Genomic DNA, 17,977 nt, shown 5'->3' with positions numbered 1-17,977 from the left:
TGGCCTTCCTCCCAGTAAAAGGAGGGTCTAGGTGTAGAGCTGTAGGATAAGCACTGGACCACAAGGTTGGTTTAAATCAGAAGGTTGGTGGTTCAAACTCAGCAGCCACTCCTCGGAAATTCTATACAGAGTCGCTGTGAGTCAGAAACGACTTCATGACACTTAAGACGAAAATTAACACACACACACACTTAACCAGCTAAGGTAGACTTGACTGAACTAGGAAACTCATAGGTTGGAGAACACTCAGTGTGCCCAGTAATCCACAAGTCTTTTCCCCTCAGGGCTTTGGAAGGCAATTGGTTCCAGATGTATCCACCTTTGAGAACCCAGTGGGTCAATTTGAGGTTAAAAAAAAAACAAACAAAAAAAAAACGCAGTTTAGGGAAAAAAGGTGAGAAGAGCATTGACTATGGATCAGATCTAACCCACAGGGAAATAAACTGACTGATGGGAACCACAAAGCTAATGAGAGGTGGAGCCAAGGCGCCGCCCCACTAAGTCTGACCCCAAAGTCAAGGTTCTTTGGGGAGGGAAGTACAAGTGGAGGGGACAGGTGACCATCCCTCCTCAGCCCAAGGTTTGGTTCCGGTCACCCTCTGCCTTCCCTCCCGGCTGGCAGACTCCACTGGTGATCAGATGGCGGCGGCAGAAACAATGGCGCTCTGTCCCGGTTGCTCCGGGACGACAGCTCATCCCTATGCAGTGACCGCCTCCCCCACCCAGCCCGGCCGCCAGCCCCTTTCAGGCCGTGGAAGCCCGGGCGGCGGCGAAGGGGGATTCTCACAGGCCTTTGGGCATTTGCATAGCCGGCTCGCTCGCCCGGAGACATTGGCCCGCATTGTTCCCGGGCTGTGGTGGCGGCGACGGCGGCGGGCGCACGGGCTCGGGGCGCGCGGGGACCCGGCTGGGAGCTGGCGGGCGGGCCAGACAAAGGCGACGGGGCGCGCAGAGCCTGGGGCGGCGGGTGGGGCGAGCTCAATGGTGGGAGAGGAATATCGAGGTGAGGTGGTTGCCCCAGGATGGCCACCGCCTCCCACTTTGGACACCCACGCCGTGTCTAATTCTTCCCCAAGCTGGGGCCACCGCTTGCCGTGATGTGAATCCCAATAGGGGGGATCTGAGGCCTTTCCCAGGCTGGTGGTTCGGAGCGCCAGGTCCTCCAGAGGTCAGAGGAATAGCTCCTATTTCTGGGCTGGGCCTAGCTGGGTCTCTGGCCACACAGAACCAAAAGCACCCCTGAGGCCCCTGGGAGACTTAACACTCTCTATCCAGGTGTCCTTGGGAAGAAACTGCTGGTTCATGAACACACACGTGTGTGCCAAGCCAGAATAGTGGCAGCTTCCAGAAGCCTTTCCTTCAGTGTCTCTGGCTCTACTTGCCTCAGTCCTGACCCCAGCTTGGCCTGTCTACTCCATCAGCAGGGTCCTGGGAGGTGAGAAAGGGCCCAGTGTCCTCGTCCATCATTGTCCCCAGAGCTCAGTCATTGGGTTTGGACAGACAGAGTTCATGAGCGGGCAAGTGTCCGATTGTCCTGCATTGAGAGCAATAATGGTGGTGATCAGAGGGGCTGTCCCTGAGGAGCAGAGGCCTCATTGTCCTGAAGGGGTGAGGAAGGAGCCCCCCTGTTCCCTGTTCCTGCCATCTTCTTGACCTGTGCATTGTCACCCTGTTGACCCAGCCTGAATGGATAGGGCACTGAGTGGGGGACCAATGTGCTGAGCTAGGGGATACAGGGAAGATGGAGGAGGGGCTCCTCAGTCTTGGGACAGCAGAGGGATACCTGCCCTCTGAGCTCCCTGCCTGGAAGCCATGATGGATACACATCCTCATGCCCAGACCACACTCAGTCAAATTAAACAGAACAATATATGGAGCCACCTTTGTGTGCCAGGCACTGGAGGCAAAGCTGGAGGAGGGAGGGGAGACAACATCAAGTGAAAACACCTTGTTTAGAAGCTGGCTGGACAATTACCCTCTCCCAGAGAGAGCTCAGAAGGGAGTCTTTAGGTGGTACAAACAGTTAACACTAACTGGTTGATGATTTGAAATTTGAGTCCACCACAGGTGCCTCAAAAGAAAAGCTTGGCAATCTAATTGTGAAAAACCAATCCTCTAAAATCTATGGAGTACAGTTCTGTTCTGACCCACTTGAGTTACCATGATTCAGGGTCGCCTCCAAGGCTCAGGGGTCCCTCAGACTTCTCTAGGAAACCTAGAGAGGTTTGCAATGGATGGCTTTCCCAGTAATGATAGGCCAGGGCTGGAGCTGCTCTTTTTTTTCCCCCCTGGTGTTCTCAGAGGAGAAAAAAGGAGCACTGGATGCACAATGGTTAAGGCTAACTAAAAAGTTGGTGGTTCAAACTCACCAGCCGCTCCACAGGAGAAAGCTTTGGCAATCGGTTTCAGTAAAGATTTACAGTCTTGGAAACCCTAGTGGACACTTTTAGTCTGACCTGTTGGTTTGGAGGACAAGATGTGACTGTGACCAAGAAGGAACCAGCAGTCGAGGGAAAGCGTCAAGTTGCAAAATGTTGGAATAAATAATAATAACTTTCCCCACCCAAAATGGACTAGGCTAGGGACGGTTTCACCATTCATGAATGTCTCCTTTCCCCAAGTCTTCTTCCAAATTTCTGTTCCAGGACTGCTTGGAGATTTCTGGGATGAGGAGAGGTCCGCTGGCTGAACCTGGGCCTGTGCATGGCTGGGAACTGAGGCCCCATGGGATGGAGTCAGGTATGGGGCCTCAGCTCTTCCAAACTCCCAGGAGGAATCTCCCAACATACCTATCCCATCTGTAGAGGGTATGGGGGAAGGAACAGGACAGGCACAAAGCTGCTCATGAAACTCCTTTGTGGTAGAAGCAAAGTCAGGGCAGGGAGGAGTTCCCATAAAGGACCTGTCCCTCATCCATCCTACTTGTTCATTCCCTTCTCTCTCGCCTGTCCTCTGGGCTTCCCCCACGTCAAGCTCAGATCCCCCCAGCTACCTTGAGGATAGAACTTCATGAGTGTCTCAAGGCTTGTGGCATGAATGCTTGAGGACCATAGCTGCAGCCAACAGGAAGGGGGTTAGGCTGTAAGGACTTCCATTCTTGATGGAAGATGAGGGAGGAGCCTGAAGGCTAAGTATTCCTCTGCTGAGTATGGAGCGCTCTCTTGTGGTCAGAATGGCCAAGTCAGCTGAGGCACTGAACTATCCTCCAACCTTAAATCCACAGTCCCAGTCTCAGGCATAACGTGGAACCTGTGTGAAGACTGCTACCAGCTTCTGAGGGCCTGGTAACAAACACCCACTATGCCCCATCTCTTCTCAAATGCCACCCAAATTGAGAGTCAGAGAGGTCATCGTTGTGGAACAGGAGGAACTCTCCAGTAACCAAAATGGTCCTGTAGTGAACCCAGGCTTTCTGGGAGAGAATGAGCTCCCTGCCCCTGGAGGTGAGCAAGCCAATCAACAAGTTGTAGCATCCTAGAGGGAGCTCCATGCACCCTGGGAGGAAGGATGTCACCTCTAAGGTCTTCCCATTCCCACGTCCTAACATTGTGAATTTGAGAATAAAGGGAACATCCTTTATTCTCTGTGCACAAAAAAGGAGTCAAATTTGTAGTGACCATGAGATGGTGTTTATCACCCTCAGAGAACCAAAGTGACAGAGTTCACTATTACTTTGTGACCCTAGACCAGTGGCTAAGCCTCTCTGATAACCCATAGCTTTTCTCAAGGTGAGAGATGCTTAGATGCCTTGCCCTTGGATTGTCCCCACACTTGCAGGCTGAGGGATGTTGGGTAGCTGTCAAGATCCTACCCCCAACACCCAGTTACAGTCCTGTCCCCACCACTCCTGTCTCCCCTGCCTCCAACACGGCCCATGGTAAGGAGACTCTTTGTGGCTCATGACCACGGACTCTATTCTGCAGGTGAGATGGGAACTAGAAAAGAAGTTTCCAACATCTTCTAATAGAGTGTTCTCTCAGGATAGAAAGCAGGTTAGGCCCGAGTGTCTGGTTCCTCGGTTCTCAGCGGACCCTGGGCTTCATCTTCATGCTCCCCTGGTACCTGGAAGGTGGGGGTGAAGGAGCAGGTGAAGGGACAGCTCCAGGGGGCTAGAAGACACAACTCAGAAGGATAGCCCATAGAAGAATGAGCAGATTCGAAGGAAGGAGATGAGGCGGGGAAGGGAGCGCTGGGGGAGAGCAAGAGCAGCTGCAGCTGAGCCTCACCTCCCAGTAAATCTGGTCCTCAAAGCACTGGGTGTCTGGGGGCGAGTCTAGGAAGGGCAGCTTCAGCAGAAGTCCTGGAGAGGGAAAGGGGCAAGGATGTGTAAGGCTTGGTACCCATGGCAGAGGGCATAGAGAGGCTGGGGGCATGATACCAACTCAATGCCTAGCACAAAGAAACCACAGCTATACTGAGAGGATTCAAAGTTTGTAGAAAAATGTCCTGTCTTTTCATTCCATTTTCCCCAAACTTTTTGAAGCCCACTCGTATTTGTTGAGCATGCATTATCTGTCAGGTCCTGTGCAGAGTGCTGGACATGCATCGCCTTCCTGAGTAATCACAACACCCTGGTCAGGTGACTATTTGTATCATAAACAAGGACACCAAGGCTCAGAGAAGTTAAATTTGCTCAAGTTTACAGTCATAATGGGCTCATGAATCACTGTCACGAACCACAGCTGTTGAGCTTTCAGCAGCCTCCTACACAGGAGGGGCACAGAAAATGTTTATTGAATAAAGAAGTGAGTAAATGAATAAATGAATGGAGCTGATCCTTGTTAAGAGAATGAACATCTTGAGGTGGGCACAGCAGGGTGTGGATACTGAATCATAGGCTTGATTTTGAAGTCCAAAAGGACTAAGGCCAGACACCAAGAAGGACTGCCTGACCCAGGACCCGTGGTCAATCTGTGAAGGGTCTTTGTGCATTGGTGTGCCGGTGGGTGAGGTCCCTTCTACTCCCTGTCCCAGCCCCCAGATTGCACAAACCCCTTCCAGGCTTCAACCTGAGGTTGTTCTGCCCTCTAGTGTGCAGAGGGAGAAGTACAGGGAATCCGCAGAACCAGAAGAGACCTAGTCAACACTTGCCCCTAGAGGTTACACCAAGCCTTACTTCTCACCTGGCACAAGCAGGCATTCAATCAGCATCTCAACAAATGAATAAATGTCAGAGGGCAGAGACCCAATGGCTTTCCTCCTAGAGAACCTCTGCTGTCTTCTCCTCTGCCCGGAGCACTCCCAGCCGAGCTTACTCACCTCCAAGCCCTGCACCCACAGAGGCAAATGTCAGTGTGACAAATAGTCCGAAGAGCTGGTGCACGGCCTGAGATGTGGCACTGCGCTGGCCCTCTGCAATGAGCGGGAATGTGCTCTGCAGTCTGCATGAGAAATGAGGATATAGAGGACCCGGACGGGGTGAGGCTGAGGAAGGGAGATGGGGTCAGTGCATTGGCACTGGCATCAGTGGACACTCTTGGACCAAAAGGACCTCTAGGGAGCCTGCCAGGCTGAATCTCCCCTCTGGACCTTTGCTCAAACCAGGCCCCAGTCAGTGGACACCACATACCTTTTAAGACTCAGTTTCAAGGCCACTCTTGCCCACCCTCTTTCTGAGTCCTAATGTGCAAAACTCTGTTTTGAGGAACAAGATTTCTTCCTGAGCATTTAGTAACACTCAACAGTATTGAATCATGTACTCCACTTGACTGAGGACAGAAGGACAGACCTAAGTTGACCGGTTCACCCCAATTTCCTCAGTTCCCAGATTACGGATGAGTAAATGAATGAACGAAGATAAATACTGCTTTTTTCTTGGCCTACAAATGACAGGGGAGCCATGGAGGTCATTTGAGGGGTAATAGCTGCAGGGTAGGTCAGGGAAACTTACCCATCTCCATAAGCTTCGTGGGTGGCCAGCCCAGCCACAAGGACCCCCAGAAGGGCCCCCAGGATCCCTGGCATCCCATGAAGATTGTGGACACCACAAGTGTCTTGGATTTTGAATTTTGACTCAAGGATGGGCTGAAGAATGGGACACCAATAGTGAGTTTCACGTGCCCCCTCCCACCCCCATCCTGGACCTTTTACAGAGGTGGGAGGCAGGTTACTGAAGACTCCCTGTTCTTCCCAGGGCCCAAGAGACATCTATACCGTGAAGAACTTGTACCCCAGCGTGGAGACAGTTCCAGCCAAGAAGCCAGCTGCCAGAGCCCCGAAGGGCGTCAACATCATTTCACCTGATGTTCCCACCACTACCCCTCCGGCCAGCGCTGCATTTTGGATGTGAACCTAAAGGAGAGGGAAGAGCAAGATATTGAGGGCCTTTTCAGATCACCACACTCATACACAAGGAGCTCTGGTAGAGTAGTGGTTATGAATTGGGCTGCTAATCTCACAGTCAGCAGTACGAAACTACCAGCTGTTCTGTGGGAGAAAGATGAGACTTTCTGCTCCTGTAAAGATTTACAGCCTCGGAAACCCTATGCAAGGTCTCTATGAATCAGAACCGACTCCATGGCACATAACAACAACACCCCCCATACCTAGACCAACACTGCCCACCACAGTGACAGTGACCCCCCACTGCTTCTGGAAGTCCTTTCTGTTATCTAACATCTGACTCTATTGCTACTTCTGTATCATCTATGCTGTTCCCACCACTAATAGGCCAGACGGAGTCCTCACGCCTTGCACTTACTTGTTCCCTACAGAATCTTCCTAGCAGAGCATCAGACTTCCCATCCTCCTTCCAGTCCCTCCTTCAGCCTCTCCCAATACCATGTCCTCCTCCCATACCATGTCCAGCCGTCCATCCCCTCCAACAAGGGCTGACAGAGCGAAGGTGCTGAGGGTGCTTGCAGTCAGGGAATAGTAGGTGTTGAGAGCTGTCCGATGCTGCCCATCTCCCAGCGTCGTGGGTGCAGAGTTGAAGCTAGGCCAGAAGAGCCACAGGAAGATGGTCCCTGTATGGTGAGCATACCAGCAGAGTGAGAGGAAATAAGTGGCTCCCCCACAAGGTACAAGCTGTGTAATGGCAAGCAAGTCACCTAATTCTCTTTTAACAGCCTCAGTTTCCTCAACTGTAAAATGGTGATAATCAGACCTACCTCACAGGGTGTGGGTGGAATGAGGCAATGCATAAAAAGCATGTAGTCCAACCAAACCCCAACCTACTGCTGTTGAGTCAGTTCCAACTCAGAGCAATCAGACAGGACAAAGTAGAACTGCTTCATAGGGTTTCCAAGGCTGTAATCTGTATGGGAGCAGACTGCCACATCTTCCTCCAATCTATCAATTAGCAGCAGCGCACTTAACCACTGTGCCACCAGGGTTTCTTAGCAAGGACTAAGTACTCTACAAATGGTAGCTACAGATGGGTATGGGTGTACAAGGAAACTGTTGGAAGACACAGAAGATTGAGGTTTTGTTTTTTTAAACTGTAAGAAAGGGCAAGGAAAAAAAGGCAAAGGCCACTGCTTGCCACGTACTATGCTAGGTACTTGATTAAAAAGTTTTGTTTTGTGACTTCAAATAACTTCTAGGGAGGGTGGCTGGCCTCCGCTGTGTTATAAGGCATGTCTGCTGAGCACTGGATGAGGCTGGCCCTGAGGATTTAGGATATGAGCTGGGAACCCCATAAGCCCTGCCTGCCTAAGTGAGATTTCCAGGGCAACCCTGGAGGAAGAAGAAGGGACAAGGGCACAGGAGAAGGATGGGGATAATGTGTGGAAGGGACAGTGAGGCAGGGAGACTCCAGGGTCTGCCTCAGTCTTGAGGGATTAGCCCCACAGTCCTCAGGAAAATCTACCACTCTCACAGATAGAACCTCTGAGTGGAGCATTCTGGGGGAATCAGGAAGAGCTGGAGGGGAGTCTTGTCTGGAACACACACACCACAAAACAGGAGAAGAGAGCTAGAGGAAGCCTCACAGAATGCAGGGAAATCTTGGGGAAGCCTTTGGACTTCAAACCACCATTATCTGGGTCTCAAAGTGCAAGGAGGCCTCAGCCAAAACAGGCTTCCACGTGCTCTGTTTCCCAACAAACCTGGGAGATGGGCAAGAAATACAAAACCTGCCTTGCTTGCTTTATTTATTTATTTTTTTTTTGGTAACCATCATAGAATGTTATCTTTAGTTTGAAAAACTTTTCATGACTTTTTACAGTAGTGGTCCCATATATTTGTCCTTTTGTGATTGACTGATTTCATTCAGCATAAAGTCGTCCACTTTCATTCATGTTATGAGGTGTTTCGCAGATTCATTGTTATTCTTCAACATTGCTTAGTATGCCATTGTGTATATGTACCAAAGTTTGTTGAACCATTCTTCTGTGGATGGACATTTAGGCTGTCTCCATCTTTTTGCTATTGTGAACAGTGCTGCAGTGAACATGGGTGTGCATATATCTATTTGTGTCACAGCTCTTACTTCTTAAAGTTGTATTCCAAGTAAAGGATTGTGGGTCACATGTTGTACACCAAGTAAAGGATTGTGGGTCAGTTTTTGAGAAAGCACCATGCCATTTTTCACAGTGGTTGTACCATTTTACAATCATGCCAGTAGTGTAAGAAGGTTCCAGTCTCTCCTCACCCTCACCAGCATTTGTTGTTTTCTGTTTTTTTGAACCTTGCTATTGATGCTCATTGTTGTTTTGAATTGCATCTCTGGAATAGCTAATGATCACAAGCATTTCTTCATATGTGTGTTGGTCACCTGTTTATGTCCTCCATCCATTTTTAAAGTGGATTATTTGTCTTCTTGTTGTTGAGGTGGTGAAGTGTTCTATAAATTTTAGAGAGTAGTCTAAAATTTGTCTGATGTAATTGCCAAAAATTTTTTTTCCAGCCTGTGGGCTCTCTTTTTACTCTTTTGGTCAAATTTCTGATGTATATAAGTGTCTAAGTTTTAGAAATTCCCAGTTATCTATTTTGTCTTCTGTTCGTGTGTTTTCAGTTATGTTTAATAGTGTATTTATGCCATGTATCAGAGCTCCTAAGTTTGTACCTATTTTGTCATTGATGATCTTTATAATTCTAGGTTTTATATTTAGATCTTTAATCCACATTGAGTTTGTTCATTATATGGTATGAGATATGGTTCTTATATCATTCTTCTGCATATTGCAGCATTTGTTGAAGCAACTGTCTCTTCCCCATCTAATGTGTTTTGTCCCTTTGTCAAAGATCAACTGAGACCCATAGAATGAGAAAGGAGGGCAGGAACCTGGCTTGCAAAATGTTCCCTTCGGTCATTTAAACGAATATATATTTTCTGTGTGTTTTGTATATATCAAAAAGAAAAAAAAAGGGAATGGAGGCAAACACTGTTGGTCAATGGTGCGTGGGGAATAGTAATCATTGCAATGAAACATACTACGATTGGTTGAGTAGAAAATTGATGATCTGCCTTGTAAACTATCACTCAATTCACAATAAAAACTTTTTTTAAAAAATGCCAAAAAAAAAGATCAACTGAGTGGAGATAGATGAATTTACTTCAGGGTTCTCAATTCTGTTCCATTTATCTATGTGTCTTTTGTTATAATGGTACCAGGCTGTTTTGATTACTGTGGTTATGTTGTAGGTTTTGAGATTGGGAAGTGGGAGGCCTCCTAGTTTGTTCTTTTTTAGTAATACTTTGCTCGTCTCAGGTCTGTTTCCTTTCTATATAAAGTTAATAATTATTTTTTCCATCTCTTTAAAGAATGGTATTAGAATTTGGATTGGGATTGCATTATATCTATAGATTGCTTAGGACAGTGTTGACATTTTCACAGTGTTGAGTCTTTCTATCCATTAACATGATAGTCTTCCATTTTTGTAGGTCTCTTTTTTTGTATTAGTAGTAGGTTTTATAGTTTTCTTTGTATAGGTCACTTGTTTCTTGCTTAAAGGTACTCCTAAGTATTTCATCTTTGGGGCCCTGTCTTGTTTTTGAAGGACAGGTGTATCATTCACTGTCCAGTACCACCTATGAAAAATTGAAATCTCAACTTCACTTCCTGACTACAGTTTGTGAAGTAGAGAGAAGAGCAGAGCTAAAGTGGAGGTACAAGCCGAGAAGAAACAGGAGGTGGTGATGGTGTTCCCAAGCCAGACCCTTCTGCTCTCAGGGGTGACTCAGCCACCACCATCCACCAGAGGAGAATACAGGGGCTTCTGGGAAATCATCAGTCTGAGCCTGGTGAAAGGAAGTGGCCTTAGGGAGTGGGAGGCAGTCCCAGGGGCAATGGTTTTTTCTCTGTAGGGAATCTTAAGTACAAAGGCCTGGAGTCTGGCTGGAACAAGGTGGGGAGAGATGAGGAGGATGAGGGATGGGCAAGACCTGGCAATGGTGGGTATGCAGGCTGAGGAGCCTGCTTCTTATTCATGGATTGTGTCGGGGACCTGCCTCGACATAGGAGCTCTGGAGGGTTTAAGGAAGAATTGATGTGGTCCCACTTCAGATTTAGGAAGGGCCCTCAGAATGGATCTCCAGGGACATGAATACCCCAGGCTGAGTTCTGAGAACTTGTCACAAAGTTATTGAGAATAACAAGTACAGAGCTCAGGACTGTTACTGCAGAACAGGTGAGAGGGGCGTTCTTAGCCAGAACTCAGGGATTTCACCCCAAGGACCATGGGCGGTAGGTACCCTGAGACCCTTCCTGGAAATGGCCCTCCCTGGTCCAGGTTAGGGGTGTCTGGAGCCTTTTCCCCCACACTCCCCACACACCTCAGAAGCCTCACCAATCATGGCGAAGAGGTCAGAGTGGTAGACAGAACTCTGGCGATGTTTGCTCTTCTCCAGCCGGGGCCTGTAAAGTACCCTCGAGAGGACCAGCCCGAAGTAGGCACCAAAGGTATGGATAGTCATAGAGCCTCCTGCATCCCTCACCTGAAGAGATGGAGCTGAGGTGGAAGGGCAATCCCCCACACTCACCCTCCCAGCTTAGAGCCTGGCTGCCCCCCTCCCCCACCCCATCCCATCCCCACCTGGACTCTCACCCCCAGGATATTGAGAAGCACAAACTCATTGACGCCAAACAGCACCACCTCCAGCAGGGCCATGAGCAGCAGCTGGGCAGGCCCGGTCTTGCCCAGGATGGCACCAAAGGAGATGAGCACAGCACCAGCACAGAAGTCAGCGTTGATCATGCTGAGGGAGATAAGAGAAGGCAGGGAGAGGCTCTGCCAGGCCTGAAACAGGGCAATGCTAAGGGGGTTGAGAATGGGAAACAAACCTACGGTGGAAATCAAAACCAAACTGGTTGCTATTGCGTCAATTAGGAGAGAGGAGAACTGTTCCAAAGTGTTTTCTTGTCTACATGCAGGAGCTTAGAACCGGTTTGGTCTAGATTCCACCCCTTGCTGGGAATTTGCCTTTGTACCTATGATATACTAAATCTGAATCTACATTTTAACAATATGTTGAACCAAGATTCCTATGTATATATAAGAATCACCTAGGGATCTTGTTAAAATGTAGATTCTGGGGTGGAAAGGCACATTTTCAGCAGAGGGCAGAATTAGAATGAACTGGTTCAAAGCCCTGCCTACATTGACCGAGTGCCAAAGTTCTTCCCTAGAAGGAAAGGGTCACTTCACCCTTTTAGTACGTGAGGAAACCCAGGTTTAGGAAGGTTCTGTGGTTTGGCTTACACAACCCTATAAGTAGAAGAACCAGAACTTGAACCAGCATTCCTCTAATCCCTGCCCTCTTCTATTAAACTATCCTCCTCACAGCCCTTGGGTATTAATGGGGGGCCCTAAAGAAATGGGGGGAACCCTAGTGTGGCACTGTAGGATAAAGCACTAGACCACAATGTCAGCTTGAATCGAAAGGTTGGTGGTTCAAACCCACCAACCGCTACTCGGAGACCCTATACTGAGTCAATATGAGTCAGAACAGACTTGACAGCACTTAATGACCACAAAGAAATAGGGAGGTAAGGATGACTGGGTGGGTCAAAGATGAAAAAGAAATGAGGCAAAGAGACTGGACAGGCAACCAAAGAGAAATTGACAGATGGGACAAACATGGGTCAGAGAGTAGATTTGAATGCCAGGGCTTGAACTAGGTCCTTTGGGTAGGGGACTCCCAGATGGCTCTGGCTGCTCACCTCTCCACACCAACATGGATGTGGCCACCATGGAAGGAGTGGAGGAAGCCTTGGACAAGTGTAGACCACTGCAGGGCGAAGGCGGCCAGGAGGAAGGTAAAGCCCACACTGCTGAAGCCATAGCGCTGCAGGAAGGCCATGAGGAAGCCGAAGCCCACGAAGACCATGACGTGCACATCCTGAAAACCTGCAGGAGGGCAGGGGCACACGCGGGCATACAGGGGCTGCCTGGCCACAACCCATAAACCAACCAACCACCCTGCCAGCACCGCCAGCTCTCACCAGTCAGGGCTGCCTGGAGGCTGGAGCCTATAAAACTCCCCAGGCATGGCAGGGCCTCCCAGGCCTGAGTCACCTGCATGGAGCTGGCCAGCTTGGGGCAGTAGGACCCAGACTACCCTGCTGCCCCCACATCAGGACAAAAGAGTAGAGCCTTCTTCTGCTCTATTCTCTACTCCTACGCCTTTGGTAAGGAGCCCTGGTGGCACAATAATTAAGCACTCAACTGCAAACCCACCCAGCAGAAGAAAATATCTGGTAATCTACTTTTACAGCTTAAAAAAAAACCCATGGGGCAGTTCAATTTGATCATACTGGACCACTCTGAGTAAAAAATCGACTTCACAGCACCTAAGAGCAACTCATTTGAGAGTCCTGGTGTGGCTCTGTGGGTTAGTGCACTAGACTGCAAGGCTGGTTTGAACCCAAAGTTGGCAGTTCAAGCTCACCAGCTATTCCTCAGAAACCCTATACAGGGTCACTATGAGTTGGAACCAATTACAAAGCACTTAACAACAACAACAATGCAAATGGTGCCCTCTGTAGTTGTGCAATATGGCAGCACTAGGACTGGGCTGCGAACCACAAGGTCAGCAGTTCGAAACTACCAGCTGTTCTGCGGGAGAAAGATGAGGCTTTCAGCTCTCGTAAAGATTTACAGCGTTGGAAACCCTATACAGGGTCACTATGAGTCGGAACCGACTCCATGCACATAACCATTACCACCACCAGGAGGATTTTACTTTTTAGCTGATGTCTTTCTATAATTTGAATATTTTAATTTTACTGATATAATCTTTCAATTTTTTTAAGTGTCAATGGGGTTTTCAGACAAGGTGATTTGGAGCCTTTTGTGTTTTCTATTCTGTACAATGCTATATCAAACAACAACAAACTAAGCTAAAAATAACAATAAACAGTAAAAGATGCTTCAAAAAGTTTGTGGAAAAATATAACTGAAAGATATTGGCATTTTCCCAGGAACTTTTTGAAGCCCCCTCATTAGAACAACTTGCTTTGACATTAGTTTGTTCTGTAAACACACACACACCCATCTACTTGCAAGTAGGATTTGAAGCAAAACCTGATCTAGTGTTTAGTCAATCCATGTGTTCCCATGGTTAAGAGAAGTTATGAGGCTTGCTCAGGCTCACACAGTCAGAAATGGGGGAGCTTGGATTTGAACTGTAGTAAAGCCCCACTGTATCTTTGGCTTTCATCATGAGACACTAGAAAAAAAAGCATCATGAACTCTACAATTGCATTTGTTGTAAATATGTTATTGGGAAACAGGGTCCTAAGTCTCCTTACCCTAAATCCCCCTTTAACAGCTTCATGTGAGTAATTTCTTTTGGAACTAAATGCCAGGAATATCTGACTTCCCTCATTTGTGTGACAGATGTGTACTAAGCACCCATGGATCAGGCTTTGGGGATGAAGTGTCACAAGGCTGCCACAGTTACTACCCTCATCACAGATGACAAAGAATTGCATGTGTGAAGTTTCTAGGTTCTGATGAGAACAACATAACTGATCATATTTCCCTTTTTTTCTTGGAAATGGGTTTGCAAGCCTCTGGCAGAAGCTTGGGTATGTACTGGAATGGGAAGTTTGTGGCTCAGTTTCCAGCCAAGGATAATGAGGGTCCTCACTAAACATCTCCAATGCTGTATCATTTCTCCAGCCCAGTCTCTCTCAGAATCACTTAGATCTCTCTTCCCTCACAGGGAAAAACAAAGAGAAAGAAACAGGTATCACTTAGAACTCAGCTTGCAGCTCAAATTCTTGTAGGCTCACTGAGCGATTTCTTTTCTCCTTGTGCAAACAATAAAGAGGATGCCATGTCTGTTCTTGTGTCCAAGGACTGCAAGATAGTAGCAAGCAGGGATTAGGTCACAGGCTCTGTGCCCATCACATGCTGAAACCACCCCAGAACTTGTCTCAAATGGCAATAATATTTACATCCCCCATTTGGGTTTGTTTGGAATCAAAACTTAACCCCTTGCCCTTACAAATGGAATCTAAACAACAAGAAATCTCCTTTCCTATGGGAAGTCTCCTAGGATTGTGGGGGATAAGATGGGTGGCAGAATACTTTATCTGGAGTCACAGGAATGGATACGATGACCTCTCAACATTCCTTTCAGGGGATTCTGATGTCTGACATCCCCATTTACCCCTCCATCCATCCACCAAGCCTACGTACCTTTGGTTAGAGAAAAAATAAAAAGCCTTCTGTTGTTGTTAAGTGCTGTGGAGTCGGTTCCGACTCATAGTGATCCTATACAGGGTTTCTGAGGCTATAAATCTTTACAGGAGCAGAAAGCCTCATCTTTTTCCCACAGAACAGCTGGTAGTTTCGAACTGCTGACCTTACGGTTTGCAGCCCGATTTGTAACCATTACGCTACCAGAGAGCCACCTATTTCTCTATCTCCTGCCCTGACTACCCCACCCCAGTCCTGATAGATGACCCTGGACAAGACAAGACTATGAGACAGGGAATGGTTAAAGCTGGGACTTTTGTTTCTGACAGATTTGGTAGTGAATTCCAGCTCTCTCCCCTCCCTGCTGACTGTGCAACCTTACATATGCCACTTCACCACTCTGAGCCTCAGTTTCCTATCTGTAAAATGGGGATATAAAATGAGGAGTAGGGAGAAAGGAAAGGAGAACTAGAAAGGTCATCTCTCCTCCCCCATTTCACCTCCACCTGCCCCAAGAGGGTACATAGGGCTATAGTCTCCTAAGCAAGAGGCCACAAACCCCTCCTTAACTGATCAGTTCCTCCATCCTCTACCTCTTCCAAGAAGATCTAGCCTAAATTTCTCTCCCTACAAGTAAGGTCTCTGAGGTATATAAAAAAGGACTCATCCATTATCTTTTTTCTGAGAACTCTTTTTCATGCTTGCCCTGTGGCCCCTGTAGCTCTAATGCTTTGTTCCTTTCTTATTTTCCACCAGTTGCTTCATGGAATAAGAGGCTACAGAGACCCCGTTCTGTTTGCAAGTTGCGGTGTGACCTTGCTCAGGTCACATGACCTTCTTGGCTCTCTTTCTCTCTCCACATCTGAGGGGGTGGACCAGATGGTTATCCCTTCCTGCTGGGATAACCTATAGACCCTCACAGTGGCCATACAGTTGGCATTAGTCAGTCATTCAGCTCAATAACAGACTCAGAGCTCCCTTTAATCTTCCGAATCAAAGGCGGTGGTTACATTCTGACCCTGACCTTCCCCTAGACACAGGGACAGGTGAGGATCGGCTCATCAAAGCACTAGGCTCCGGGACCTCATATCTCCCTCCTCCCCAATCTGCCCAGAGCACAGTCTAAAGTCCACAGGGATTGAAACCTAGGGAATCCCATTGCTATTCCTTAGTGCAATACAGGGATGGAAAACTGTGTCTATCTGAGGCGAGCCCACCATTGCAGCAGTGGGACCAGAGGTTAGACTTCAGGAAGGACTTCAAAAGAAGCAGGTCTGGGAGGCCCTGAGTGAGGCTCGTGGGAGAAGCAAGTGGGTGGGATTCACGGCAAACAGCCAGGTCAGACTCTTGGGCAAGAACTTATTTCTCTCTGCCTCTGGACTATTCCAACCTAACTCCCTATCTCTGCATATATGTATGACCCCAGCAATTCTCAACTTTGAGTCCTAGTTTATGTCATTTCTTCTGCTTAGGATGACTGGTGTGTGTGTGTGTGTGTGTGTGTTTGGGGGGTGTCCCAGCACTTCACACCCACCTCCAAGTTTCCACTTCATCCTTTCATATTTTCCCAGCATTGTGAATTTCGTTTTGTTAGTGTTGAGGTGGGGTGGGATGAGGACAACCTGCCACCAGATCAGCATACAGAAATTAGGGTAATAACAGTCTGGGATATTTTATAAGAGACTCTCATACCCTGAACCTTTAAACTGAGGCATCCTTCTCTCCATTGCCTACAGGTAAAACTGAGGCCTAGAGAAGATCTGCCCAAAAGTCTGGGAGGTCTGGTGTCCTTGGCCCCAGGTACCTAGGACCTGAATGACAAATTTGGGCCCCCAATCTTGAAGCTATGATACCAGCCAAGGGCAGAGGGTTAAATTTTCCCTTCCTGGACCTTGTCATCAGACAGTTGAGCTGTGGTACCTGAGGAACTTCAGATACCTGAGTTCTAATTCCAGCTTTCTATTCACATGGTGGGTGATGATGAATAAGTCACAACCCCTCTGAACCTCAGCTTTTTCCCCTGTGAAATGGGCTAATGACCCTTTCATGCCTCCCTCTCAGGGCTGGAATGTGAATGGTTTGTAGGCAGGTGGTTGCATAATATTATCTGATTCTGGGAGAGTCAGATTTGGGAGACTGGGGAACAGGGCTTATAGGTATATATAAGAATCATCAGGGATCTTATTAAAATATAGCTTCTGATTCAGTATATCTGGGGTGGAAAGGTAAATTCTTAGCAGAGAGTCAAACAAAAATGAACCAAAGTTCTATTGGGGACCAAATGCTTGGCTACCTACAGGTATGAGGGCTTCATAGCTAATACTTGGCATTATTGCCTCTCGCCCCTACCTCCAGTACCCAGCAGGATTCTCTGCCTGTAGTCGGAAAGGAGTCCCTAAGAAAGGCAAAATCATCGGATGAGCCCAGCAAAGCCCAATTAGACCAACTGGAAAGTGGGTGGAGGGGCAGGTTAAAGTTGGGATTTTAGATCTGGATTCAAATCCAAACTCCCTCAGTCATTTCTAAGCAAGACACTTACCCTCTGAGCCTCAGTTTCCCCATCTGTGTCTACCTCACAGGCTAACTGAGATAAAGCATTTGCCACCCTCAGCACAGTGCCTGCACATGGCACACAAGAGGAAAGGTCTCTTCATTTTAGAGCAAGAAGGGAATGTCATTAGGTGGCTTCCAGCCATACCTCCTTTGGAGCAGAGCCACTCAACTAAGGGTTAGACCCAGACACTCAAGCGCCCCTCCCCACTTGGCGGGAACTTTAGGTCTTTGCTCCTGGAGCACCCACACCCACACTCACTTGGGTAGCGAAAGTAAAATTCATTGTCCGCGTTACTGTGGTTGCCCCAGTGCCAGAGGGCAGGGTCGGTTTCGTGGTTGTAGCGCACAAAGACCGCAAAGAGGATGGCGGTGACACCCTGGAAGAGGAGGCACAGCAGAGGCAGCTGCAGACGTCGATCCGCGGCGCGACGGGAGGACCCGGCCATGGGCAGGAGTGTGAGTCGCTGGCTGGGGCTTGGATTCCAGGCGCGCCACGCGGAACAGATACTAGTGGGTAGATACAGGTGGGGCGGGCCAGGCCGGTTCCACTGGCACTAGGCCCCGCCCACGCATACCCCGCCTACCTTAGGTCCCGCCCACCCAGCAGCTTGGCTTTCTTCTACACAGTCTCTAGGGTCCCGAATCCGGTGAGGTTGGGGGTGAGGGCGGCGTGGATGGAGTCCTGAAGTGGAGCAATGACTGTGAAGAGGGGCTGGGGCCAGGGGTGGTACTCAGACTTCAGGTCTTATCTCCCCTGGCCCAGCTTACCCTGGTGCTGTTCCGGTTGGGGAAGGTTTTTGAAGTAACCCTGGAAAGGTACCCAATGTTCCACCCT

General features: G+C 48.4%; 1 protein-coding gene across 1 annotated transcript; it reads right to left on the bottom strand.

Moving 5' to 3' along the window:
* Window positions 1–3,993: 3,993 nt before the first annotated feature.
* RHBG (Rh family, B glycoprotein) lies at window positions 3,994–17,620 on the bottom strand. Its single transcript, XM_006861595.1, has 10 exons — window positions 17,402–17,620; window positions 12,105–12,291; window positions 10,990–11,140; window positions 10,732–10,879; window positions 6,799–6,965; window positions 6,154–6,291; window positions 5,891–6,024; window positions 5,260–5,381; window positions 4,227–4,300; window positions 3,994–4,062 (listed from the first exon to the last, which is right to left on the bottom strand). Exons 1-10 carry the CDS (start codon window positions 17,586–17,588, stop codon window positions 3,994–3,996), a joined length of 1,377 nt encoding a protein of 458 aa, XP_006861657.1. The 5' UTR covers window positions 17,589–17,620.
* Window positions 17,621–17,977: the final 357 nt, after the last annotated feature.

The sequence above is a fragment of the Chrysochloris asiatica genome, unplaced genomic scaffold (genome assembly GCF_000296735.1).
Source record: "Chrysochloris asiatica unplaced genomic scaffold, ChrAsi1.0 scaffold00042, whole genome shotgun sequence".
NCBI classification, from domain to species: Eukaryota; Metazoa; Chordata; class Mammalia; order Afrosoricida; family Chrysochloridae; genus Chrysochloris; species Chrysochloris asiatica.
Note: the sequence above shows the minus strand (reverse complement) of the source record. Positions and strands in the feature narration are given on the sequence as shown.